This window comes from Molossus molossus, unplaced genomic scaffold (assembly GCF_014108415.1).
Source record: "Molossus molossus isolate mMolMol1 unplaced genomic scaffold, mMolMol1.p scaffold_m16_p_6, whole genome shotgun sequence".
NCBI classification, from domain to species: Eukaryota; Metazoa; Chordata; class Mammalia; order Chiroptera; family Molossidae; genus Molossus; species Molossus molossus.
In genome coordinates, this window is record NW_023425399.1 from 108,783,804 (window position 1) to 108,796,299 (window position 12,496).

At 41.2% G+C, this 12,496-nt stretch overlaps 1 protein-coding gene across 1 annotated transcript in view; it reads left to right on the plus strand.

Moving 5' to 3' along the window:
• The window catches only part of ZCCHC2 (zinc finger CCHC-type containing 2), a 52,088-nt gene that overhangs the window by 18,172 nt on the left and 21,420 nt on the right, over window positions 1-12,496 (plus strand). The window contains exons 3-6 of the mRNA XM_036244300.1: window positions 895-971; window positions 3,377-3,448; window positions 8,898-9,010; window positions 11,465-11,559. Of these exons, the coding sequence (XP_036100193.1) occupies window positions 895-971; window positions 3,377-3,448; window positions 8,898-9,010; window positions 11,465-11,559 (357 nt within the window). The remainder of the gene's footprint in view (window positions 1-894; window positions 972-3,376; window positions 3,449-8,897; window positions 9,011-11,464; window positions 11,560-12,496) is intronic.

The following is a 12,496-nucleotide window of genomic DNA, read 5'->3' on the forward strand; positions in this document are numbered from 1 at the left end:
TTTAATAGAAAAGCTTTTGAAAGCAGCGCGCCCTCCCTTCCCACTTTGGCCTTTATGATACTGCGGGAGTTCTGAGGAGTTACAGGCTTCTCACCTGGCTTTTGAGATGTTCTTTTGTCTCCATCCTCAACATTTCTCACCCACTAAGGGGAAATTGGCCCAGAAGCAGGCCACCAAACACTAGATATTTGGAAACTTGTCACAAAATACTGGCAATGAGATCTCCTTAGTTATTATGAATGTCTGCTTACCAGCAAATTTCTATTATCTTGTGTTTTCTGCTTTCTCATTGCCCACCTTCCGTGATCTATAATAATCTTAATTCTTTCTGTATAGTTTTGTTACTTTGTATATTCTGCTTCATCTGTTTTAACTTCTTCCTTTAAGGCAAAGTGAATCCTTCCCTCCTCTTCTCCATCTCCTGTCCCCTGAATCTAGCAGTGACACCAGTCTGTTGAATCACTTTCCTGATTTCTTCCCTAAGACCTTTATCATCTTCATTACTACCAGCCTCATTATTGTTTAAGTACTGTTTCTTTTAAATAAATCTAAAGTGCTGTGTTTGTAGTAATCTGAATAACAGTTTTGATGATTATCATCTTGGAAAATAATCTTCACTGCAGGCATTATTATTTATCTTTTTTATTTTTGGTGCTTAGCAGAGTGTTTGAAACTACTTAGGCACTCAGCATGCTGAATGGATATAGAAAAAATTTACTTTATGGATGGATAGCATATTGCTATGCTTCTGGGTTTACTTTTGCTTTATCATGATTTAAGGGCAGTAGTAAAGATTAAGATAAATAGCTTAATTATGTAGCATTTGTCACATTGGGTAACTGAAATGTATGTCTAGTCTCTGTAGAACAAGTCAGCATGTTTTCTTTCTTTCAGCTGTACACATTGAGAAGATAATGTTGAAAGGAGTCCAGAGAAAAAGGGCTGACAAATATTGGGAGTACACCTTCGAAGTAAGCTACTCTCACCCACAAAAGATACCTCATATTTTATGTTAAATAATCTTGCAGAAAGAATGAAAACTGATCTTTGGAAAAACTTCTGGCAGGTTTGCTAACTTAGAAGAGCTATGCATATATGTATACATTTGTCTAAATTAAGGGGATGTACTACTTTCAGTGTGTACTGCATGGTTTGCCACGTTTTTAAAATTGTACCACCACATAAAATTACTCTGACAATTTTATTGAAAGGAAAGAAGAGCATAGATTTAAGGTGTAATATGTATCTTTAAAAAGTAAAAGTAAGCATTTTCACCAGTATTTTTAAAATTAGGATCACAGGCCTTGTCTTTTCCTGGCAGTGTTTTTTCTGATATTGTCCTCTTCATTTTCTTTCTCCATGATGGTTTTATTCCCTGGCCTTTGTGGCCTTCTCTTATGTCTAAATGCTCTCCTGCCATTCTGTCCTTCAAACAGCTCTAATTAACCTTCTAGCCCAACTCTGTTAGGCCTCCTTGCCTGTTCACTGTCTTGTGGATTCCCTGTCTGCATCTACCTGTTCCTCCCTGCCTGGGCTTCCCTGTCTGGTCCTTCTAAGGTTGTACACACCTTGAATCAAACAAAAAGATGCCACGTTTCTGTGCTTCCTACTTCAGTTCCTCCCCAAAGTTACTGCTCGCCAAACATAGCTGTGCCTTTCTCATGAAGCCACTTCTGATCCTTGAACAGCATGTGTTTTCATTCATCCAAGGTCCACTACCATCATACCTTTCACAGGTTCTTAATTGAAGTTACATGATTTTTCTTTTTAGTAGGTTATTGTCTCATGGAAAGCACGAATCTTTATCCTCTGTCATCTCACCATATCTGACCCCCTTTAGTACATTTGTTGAAAGAATTTTGGAACTCTGTCTTCTGCTTTGTAGAAGTACTCTCAATTTGCAAATTTTAAGTCATCTCCACTTTTCATTTGACATTTTTATAACATGTGGCATAAGCTATTCTTTGCTGTCTTTGTTCACTTTCATCAGCTCTCTGTTGTTGCTGGAACTCTTAGATTATTCCTTCCTTAAGGCCTATGTCCCCTGCTCTGGAATGATCCACCCTCAGACCATGGCGCAGCTGATACCCTGTCAATGTACAGACCAGTTCAGACGCTCCCTCTTCTCAGGTCTTTCTTGACCCCCATCTGATGTGCTTTTCCCTGCTCCTGCACCATGCCCTACTCATTTCTTTGGAGCACTGACCACTGATGGATCCTCACCTAGCCATTTGTTTCATCTGCCTCCTGCCCTAGACTCTGACCTCAGCCAGCAGCGACTTCAGCTGTCTTGTCCACTCCTGTATCCCTTTCACTGGAACAGTATCTGACACAAGTAGATGTTCAACAAACATTAGAATAACTAAAAATCATCTCATATCTGTCAGTTAATAAGGATATTTGCTTTGAGGGTTGCTAGATAAAACTGTGTGTGCTCAGTAGATCCTTGAATAACAACCTTTCATTTAATATCAGCTTGTTATAATATCAGTAAGATGCTCTGGGAACTTAACTCCTGTTTATATCAGTTGGCCTATGGCAAAATTGGTGTTATCATATGTTGTTTTATTTAAGTCGCAGAACCTATTAATGTTAAGTGAGAACTAACTGTATTTTTAAGTGTCAGATTAATTATGATACAATTAGTTGATAAACCTTAGATATTAACATAGTTCAAATATTAGCTCAAATAATTGTAAAGTAGAAATTATTAGTGGGTCACCATCAAATTTACTGAATTAAAAGTATCCAAGAGGTAAGGTAGCATAATCGATTTCAGTTCTGACTCTTTATTTACTTAGGGTCGAATCTAAGTAAGTTAACCTTTTTGAGTTTAGTTTCTCCATGGATCATATTTGCCCTCTCCACCTTGATAGGATTTTAAAGAATTGAGATAAAGTTGAAATCTCTTCATAAATCCCCAAATTACAAAAGAGGGGTAGTAAGCCCTAGTTATTTTTCTTAAGAATGCATATTTCATAAGTTCCAGGAGGTAGATGTTTTATCTTTCTTGGGTCAGAGGGCTGTACTGTCAAAACATCATTTTAGAGTTCTGTAACTTCACAAAAGGAATGTAAGATGTTCCCCTTTCTGAAAAATTACCAAAATATGCTCACATATTTTTAAAGATAGCTTTTTAAAAATAAACATGATTTAAAAGGAGTTACTGAAATTTTCCTGGGTAGAACATGTCAGTGTACAGTTAATTTTAACAATTTTGAAGAAATGATGACAATGCCAGATTAACTTTATATTTCTAATTGTTAATCTTAATACAATTTAAGTAAGGCTTTTTATTTTACACATGGCTTTTTTCTAGCCATTTCCCCGCCTAAGAAATAACCATATAATATGTGTGTGTGTTTTTTTAAATCAGGTAAATTGGTCTGATCTTTCAGTCACAACAGTAACAAAAACCTACCAAGAACTACAGGAATTTCTACTGAAGGTAAAAGTATAGATTTTTGTTGTTAAAATGATTTTTTTACATAATATACAGAATCCAAAAACCTTTATATCAAAATAAATTTCAGGAAAACCAAAACATATTTACAAGTTGGAGAACTGTCCATGAACATTGGCTGTAGAAACTGTCATGTTATTCTAAACATAAGTTTTCTTACCTTACATTACCACTATTAAGGAAACGAAGGATTTTCAACGTTTTTTTTAAAATGGGATCTTATTCCTACTTCTTGCCAAGATGTGTATTGCTGGTGGCTGCTTACAGGAGTACATCCTATGAAAGAGTGTGTCTGCAAAATGACATGAGGCTTGTTTGCATTTGGTAGTGGTTCTCAGACCTAACCACTATTCAGCTCCCTCTGTGGACTTTCTTAAGTGTATCTCTGTTTGCTCCTTCTTTGAGTTCCAGGCCTCCTTCCACTCCCACAGTGATAGAATCTCCCAAGTATTGAGAATAAGGGATAATGGAAACATTTATAGACTTGTAGAGGTGAAATGTATCTCAGATCATTTTGTTCAAATTCTCATCTATTTCTTTTGTACTAATTTTATTTTATTGAAAAGTATGTGGATAGAGATAAATATTAAAATAAGGGAATAGGTTCAAATGGTTAACTAATAAATTACTGTTTCTCAATAAGCAAATGTTTTAAAATGTATAGTTAATACAGAGATAAAACAAAGTCCAGAAGCAGGAAACCTTCCCAACAGAATCACTAACTTTTAGGTAAAGGTGTGACATAGTTATTGAACCAGTGACATGAAATTTTCAGGAGAGTACTTGTCTCCATAAATCTATTCTTTCAGATCACGTGGGTCTCTCTTTACTCACAAAGCTAGGAGGCTGTTTGCCTCCAGCTTGCACGATGTGAGCAGCCCGGGAGGCGCTGGCTCCGAGGCACACACACAGCTCCCTGTGCTGGCAGTCAGTCCCGCCGGGTGAGCACTCCCGGGACACCTGGGTATTTCCATTTTCCTAGGGCTTCTTTTAAACTGACTCTGGGTAAGGGCTGAGAACTCCGCTTTAAGCTGCTGAGCTAACTGCATGTACAGATGGGGGGAATTATTTCCAGTTGCCGAAGGTCACAGACCTGTGACACGGCAGCCTCAGACAGCGTGGGGAGGAAGGAGAGAGTGGTGGGAGGAGTGGTGTGTGAGCACTGTTGTCCAGGGCAGAGGCCCTCGGCACCCCGTGGGAGAAAGTAGCCCCTGACTACTGTTCTGCCTATTGAGGAATGAGGAAGGGTAGCCCCACCCCGGGGACTCCACACTTGTGCTTTTAAATTTTCTTCCACTTATTTGTGACTTTTCTGTCGTGAGAGAATGTATTTGTCAAAGTTTAAGGGCAGGTAATCATGAACAGGCCTCATTTGGGTTAGAGAGCAACATGCTTCACTTATTTTCCTTTGGTTGCCCTTTCCATGACCAGATCCTAGTGCTGAAGGGTGGGTTGCAGGGGATGGAGAGCTAAGGCTGAAATATCCTGCAGTGTAGAGTTGGGCTTGGCAGGTCTCAGCACTGCCAGCTGTCAGGGCTGGTTACTTACCAAGCTTGAGTAGGGCTGCTACTTAACCTGTCCCCTGTGCCTGGAGAGCACATGACCAACCCCCAGCCTGGGGCCTGGCACCTGTGCAGATTCTCTCTCATTGGGTGGCCCTAAGCTTCAGCTGCTATTGTCTTGACACATCCTTTTTTTTTTTTTTTAATCCTCACCCGAGGACATTTTTCCATTTTTTGTTCAGATAGAGTGGGAAGGAGGGAGAGAGAGAGAGAGAGATATCGATGTGACACATCGAGTGGTTGCCACCCACACGACCCAACCAGGGCCAGGGACAAACTGCAACCAAGGTACGTGCCCTTAGCGGGAACTGAACCCTGTTCTCTCTGGACCTCAGGCTGACGCTTCAGCCCCTGAGCCAAACCGGCCAGGGCGACACATCCATTTTTGTCACACAATTTTTCTAAAAGCTTAGGTACTTGAGAAAAATACAGCCCCAAGTAACTAATTCATTCTTGAGAGTCATGGTACTTAACGATCCCCTTGCTTGGCCAACATTTGTATATACTATTTTTTTAAAATAGGGCAAACGCCTTACCAACTTACATGAAATAATCAGCAACATGTTTTGTGTGTCTAGAAATTAATTGCCTATTTAAAATACACTTTCAAGTTTGTTATATATTTTTGTTTTTACATTCCTTTTAAAGTCATCTACAGAAGTTAAGCGCAAAAACTGTTCTTTTGACAGCCTGTTCATTCTGACTTGTGTGGTTACTGTTTAACCAAACCTCTAGTTGCTGTGATGTGGATGAGTGAGTCTGAGGTCACTGCTTTCACGTTCTTTCCCCACAAGGGCAGCCCCTGTCCTCTGGGTCCAGCAGCCATCTTCACCTGCTGCTCCTTACACCTGTCTGACACCCTGTGTGGTGTTTCTCAGCACGGACCAGGTGGATGCTCCACGGGGGCAGGACTCTGTTTCTCCTTCCACTGCTATGCCCACAGTGCCGGAAATGTGCCTGGGCAGGCGTGGAGTTTGAATATTTGTTGACTGAATGAATGAGCAAGGAGCTACAAAAACAAAATTGTAATGAGTTCTTGTAGGTGGTTATCCATTAGGCCTCAGGGCTATTAAAGGAAAGCTTGTGATATCGAAGTTAGGGTTAGGGCTCCGGAGGTGGGAGGCTGGGTGTGCTGGAACCAAGACCTAGAGGTAAGAAAATCCAAAACTGACTAGATTAGAAGACATGATTGAAAGCTGTATTTTTAGCTAATATGCCTTCCTCTAGGACTGGAAATGGTCTGGAAATTAAAGGTGAAAACCACTTGAACATAAATCAGTTTGCAAATGCTGATGACTGCACAGCCACACTACCCAGGCCCCGGGCAGTCATCAAGCAGGGAGAGCTGGTGCGCTGGAAGAACCGTCGGCAGTCTGCCAGTGGAAGCAGACTCTCCGCTGTGTGGTTTTCTGTGGTTGCGCACGATATTCAAGAGAAAGTGTGTTTAAAATGGGAGTAATGTATGTCTAGTGTCCTAAATCTATTAAGACAGTGATATCAAAATGAATAGTCATTTCTTTGGAAAATGTGTAGTTTCAGAACCTGTTTCTTCCTGTTAGTGGTCAGGCCCACAGTGGGTGTGTAGAAGGCCAGCACATCCTTTGATCTCAACAGGTTAATAAAAGAACCAAAAATAACTTCATTCTCACATAACATCTTGCTTCCACAGTATTACTGTGCCTAAAATTAATATTTTTGCTACCTTTGTTGAATTTTCTTTTTCTGAGTTGTTGACTCAAAATTCTGATTTGTCAGAAGAATACTTACTTTCGGTTCTGGTTTTCCAATTAAAGATCAGTATGTAAACTGACCATTGGTATAGATTATTCTATTCCTGGGGCTCCTTAGAGACGGTGTTAATGGTTCTACTCTTTTTTTTTTTATCCTCACCCGAGGACATTTTTCCATTTTTTGCACAGATAGAGTGGGAGGGAGAGAGAGGAAGAGAGAGAGAGAGAGAGGAACATCGAAGTGAAAGAGACACATCGAGTGGCTGCCACCCGCACGACCAACCAGGGCTGGGGACAAACTGCAACCGAGGTACATGCCCTTAGCGGGAACCGAACCCGGGTCTCTCCGGACCGCAGGCCGATGCTCTAACCGCTGAGCCAAACCGGCCAGGGCCTACTCTTAATTTCAGTGGAAGTGCCAGTAATCAGGAGTTTGATGCAAAGACTAGTACCAAAAGTCAAATTTAAAACCCTGAATTCTTGAAAGACCTGGAAATTAGTTTTATATAGAAATACTTTATTAAGAATTTTAAAAAGCAAACTAGATAGTAAGTTGAATGACTGAAAATTTTGTTTTTAATTTCAGAATTTTATTGGCCAAGTGGTGATTTTTTGTGTGTGGTTTCTTATTTGTTGCTCTGAGGGCATCTCCATCACATTGAGGGAAAGGTTACTAAATATTCAATTAGTGATTTTTTGTTTTTGTTTTATATATGTTTTTATTGATTTTTTTTTTTAGAGAGAGAGGGAGAAGGAGATAGAAACATCGATGTGAGAAACACTAATTAGCTGCCTCCTGCAATCCTGGCATGTGTCCTGACTGGGAATCAAACTGGGCCCTCTCAGTCCATGGGACGGTGCTCAGTCTACTGAGCCACACAAGCCGGGCAAATTGTGGATTTTTTTTTTCTTTATTGATTTTAGAGAGAGGGGGAGAAACATTGATGAAAGAGAACATTGATTGGCCGCCTCCTGCATGCCCCCCACTGGGGATCAGGCCCACAGCCTGGGCATGTGTCCTGACTGGGACTTGAACCGGTGACCTCTTGGTGCATGGGTTCGAAGCTCAACTACTGAGCCACATTGGCCAGGCCAATTAGTATTTTTGTTTTTTTAATCTTCACCTGAGGACATTTTTCCATTTTTTGTTCAGATAGGGTGGGAAGGAGAGAGAGGAAGAGAGAGAGAGAGAGAAACATAAACGTGAAAGGGACACATCGAGTGGCTGCCACCCGCACGACCCAACCAGGGCCGGGGACAAACTGCAACCGAGGTACCTGCCCTTAGCGGGAACCGAACCCAGCTCTCTCTGTAACGCATGCCGATGCTCTAACCGCTGAGCCAAACCGACCAGGGCCAAATAGTAGTTTTTTTAATGTAAGTTTTTGTTGTTGTTGTTAATCCTCACCTGAGGGCATTTTTCCATTGATTTTTAGATGGAGTGGAAGGGAGGGAGGGAGAGAGAGAGAACAATATCAATGTGAGAGAGACACATTGGTTGGCGGCCTCCTGCAGGACCTCGGTGGGGCTGTGGATCAAACCTGGAACCCAGGTACATGCCCTTGACTGGGAATCGAACCCATGACCCTTTGGCCCAAAAGCCGATGTTCTAACCGATGAATCAAACCAGGCAGGCCCACATGCAGTTCTTCCTTTGGTGTCTAGCACTGGTAATCTGACATTGCCTGAGACTGAGTGTAAAAGGAGGCACAAATGTGATAACTATGATGGCAGAGAGAACACTTTTCAGAGTACCGTTTGAGGGTAAAAATAGTGTCAGCCATGCTGTGCAAAACATTCCCTTTAACTGAAGAGTCTTGCTGTGGGTGTCACTGTAGTGTGGCGTGTGGAAATTTGAGCATGAGGTATAATGTAGGCATGTCCTGGAAACGTGTTGAATGCTGCCAGGTGACCCTGCTTCCTGGGAAGCCCAGAGGTGCCCAGAAGGCAGATGGTATGTCTCCTAAAGGAAGAACCTACGTCGTTTCACTGTGGGGCCCTGTGAGTGAAGATTTGGAAAAGGAGCTGCTTTGGGGTGGTCCTGAGCAGGAGGCATTTATCTGCCTCTATACCTGTGGTTTGTAACATATATTTACCAGCAATGAGAAACTTAACCCTGCCTGTGCTCTTTTTATTTTCTAGCTTCCCAAGGAATTGTCTTCAGAGACTTTTGACAAGACCATCCTGAGAGCCCTGAATCAGGGTTCACTGAAGCGGGAGGAGCGGCGACATCTTGATCTAGAGCCCATCCTAAGGTAACAACAGTTCGCAGGACAGGGCACAGTGTCACAAATGGCTCCACCAGCTGTCAGAGGACTTGTGAGGCAGTTCCTAGTCTTCCTGTGTTATTAGGTCTAGGCTCACAGTAGGACACCAAACTAATTTTCTCATCCTGTGTACTCTTCTCCTCTCTGGAATCAGAAACGATTGCTTCTAAAATATGCAGATATTCAGGCCTGGCCGGTTTGGCTCAGCGGTTGGAGCGTCGGCCTGCGGTACAGAGAGACCCGGGTTCGGTTCCCGCTAAGGGCATGTACCTCGGTTGCAGTTTGTCCCCGGCCCTGGTTGGTCGTGCGGGTGGCGGCCACTCGATGTGTCCCTTTCACATCGATGTTTCTCTCTCTCTCTCTTCCTCCTCTCCCTATCACTCTATCTGAACAAAAAAATGGAAAAATGTCCTCGGGTGAGGATAAAAAAAAAAAAAGAATACTTCTCTTTTAAAAAATATTTTGAATTTTTTTTTTTTTAATTCATTTGTATGGCTAGCCTGTGGTCTCACACCATTATAATAAGATGGTCGGACATTTTGTTCTCAGTTTATGAATTTTAGATTAGTGTCATCATTTGTCTCTTAAGAAATACATCAATTATAAAGGAGGGGGCTGTGCAATAGAGAAGTAGGAAATGAGTTTATAAATAAGTGAAGTGGAGATGGGTTGGTACAGGACACACTTTATTCAGTTCCAAATATACTGCAAACTAGGAAAATGATATCGTGGCACTGAAATGTGTGTTTGGGGTTGAATGGTTTGTCATGTCAAAATGTAATGCTGTTTTCCTTATTTACTGGACTAAGTAGTTTGACTTTTTCATGCAAGTATCATTGCCACATTGTGATTATGAGTAAATGAACCTTGATTTGAGTCTGTACACTGATTTCAGGCTGGACCTATATCTCAGGCGTGGTTCCTGTAGTGGATTTGCAGTTGGTATGTGGAGTTGGAAATGGGATCTGGGCGTTTTTTGGGACTCAGGCCTTAAATTGAAGGTGTGCCTGCTTGTACTTTTGACCAATTGGTTTGTAAATGTAACTGGATAATAGGTTCTACCACTGCCTTTGGATTTTAATCCCCACTTTTAGGTAACGTGTTCAGACCTGGAAATGTAGAGTAACTTCGTACTTCACAGCTCAATTTTTCTTCCATCTATTCATTTCCCTCTCTTTGTCTTCCTATTGAGTATTTACCTCTACATTTTGAGTGCCAAGAAGCAAGTTTACTTTAATGTATAAGGCAACTTTGGCCCAAAAGGGTCATATCTTTTTTTTTTAATTCTCACCCGACGATATTTTTCCATTTATCTTTAGGTAGAGTGGGGGTGGGGGGAGAGAAAGAAAGAAAGAAACATTGACATGAGAGGGACACATACATCGATTGGTTGCCTCCCACCCACCCTGACCAGCGCTGGGGACGAACCTCAACCAAGGTACATGCCCTTGGCCAGAATCGAACCCACGACTCATTGGTCTGTGGGCCAATGCTCTAACTGCTGAGCCAAGCCGGCCAGGGCAGGATCATATCTTGGTGTGGTATTTAATGATTTTATATTTAATCTGAATGATGGGGCAAAAATCTTGGGGGAAGGAATTAAGAATTAAAATTTTAAGTGAACATTTAACGTGTTCAAAAGTAATGGAAGGGGATGTGTGTGTTGAGCGACAGGGTGACAGTTTAATTTCTTATACTTTGTGAGTGTCTTAACCTTGAAGAACTGGTAGTATTGCCTATGAAGACATTGAGGTTGAAAGGCTTTTAGTAGTTGAGCTGGTGTTCAGGTCTGTGAGTAAATGCTCCATTAGACTGTGCTGTAGCTGTGCCCCTTTTTGCAGGGTGCATTTTGTAGGGAAGACCTCCAGGTGAAATAAAATATGAGGAAAGCTGGTTTTCAAAGACAACAGCTTAGAATCATGGTATGATACACATGGAAGTGAACCGTCCCTTAGTCATGCCTTGGGATGTGCTAATACTTGTAACTAGCCTGACTACTACACTCCATAGTTTCCAGGGCTCAGGGCCCAAACTTCCCAGTCTCCTGTGTTCAGAGTGTAGGAAGGTCTCTTTATCATACACCAAGTGGTGAAAAGTCACACCTGTGAAGAAGAGTACTTCTTTTCTGAGCAGAAAGGCTGGACCACTTGGGCAAAAGGCTGAAATAGTATATATATTTTTTGCCAGAATTGAAACCTTACCATTAGATTATATAAAATTATAAGCCTGTTTATTAGATTCTTGCAAATAAGTTTTGTTAACTTTTATTCATTTCCTCTTATGGGAAATACATTAGAAAACAATATTTTTTTCCTTAGGAAAGCAATTTATTTTTTATACCTGAATTAAACTGCCATTTAAGTTTGCCTTATAGTCTAAACTGAGACTCTTGTGTATTTATAGTATGTAAAATTAACAAATCTCTTTTCTTTTTATATGCAGGCAGCTATTTTCAACTTCATCACAAACTTTTCTCCAGAGTCAGAAAGTACACAACTTTTTTCAGTCTGTATCATCAGACTCTCGACACAGCCTCAGTAAGTACCCTGCTCCTCTAGAAATCTGACATCTTCCTGCTTGGGTTTCGTGCTTTATCATGCCATCTTGACTTTAATTAAAGTCAAGGAATAATGGCATACAGTTAAGAAACATTTGTAGTTTTAAGTGAATTTCACACTGCAGTTTTAAAGAAATAAATGTGTAAAGCTAATGTCACAAAACAGACTGATTCCAAGGCAAGGGCCAAGTCTCTCAAACTCATGGACATTCAGGATCACCAGGTTCCTTAACAGACCTTATTACAGGTTGTAAAGGTGCCACAGTGCTGGTTGCATGGTGTATAACATACTCTTGTAATCTGCCTTTCTTCCTGTGTCCCTTAGTCCCATAGTGAATTCCCAGCCTCCTCCACTGCAAACCTTGGCCTTACTTCTTTCATTTTTCCTCTTCCTATACAGTCATTTAAAGGTCCAGCAATGCCAGACAGAGGACTCATTCCTTTTCATCTTCTCCTTACCAATCCCATTGTTGTCAGTGAGGCCTTTTTTCTTTCATGAAGAGACTATACAAAGCCTGGCTCTTCTCAAATATTCGAATTTCTCACTGTACTTTAACCTATCTCAGGATTATCTCAGGGATCAATTTGTTAATCCCCTATTCAGAACCTTCAAAGTTTGGTATGAAATTCAAGCCCTGTGGGAGCCTTCTTGACCCTCCTTCCTCATCTCCCAGGCTCTAGCTGCTGGACAGCTGGGCCATCATTCAGTGCACCTGCCATTTCCTGTCCCAGTGTCTTGGCTCATTCTGCACTCAAACTTAATATGCTTTCTTTTGTCACAGCCTGTTAAAATCATACCTGTTTTTAAGACCCAACTGAACTTTCACCTCATGAAGATTTTCTAGTTTTTTTTGTTATCTTCCTATAGTTTGATTTTGCCCTTTGTTTCAGTGTTCATCACAGTCTGTCTGCCTTAT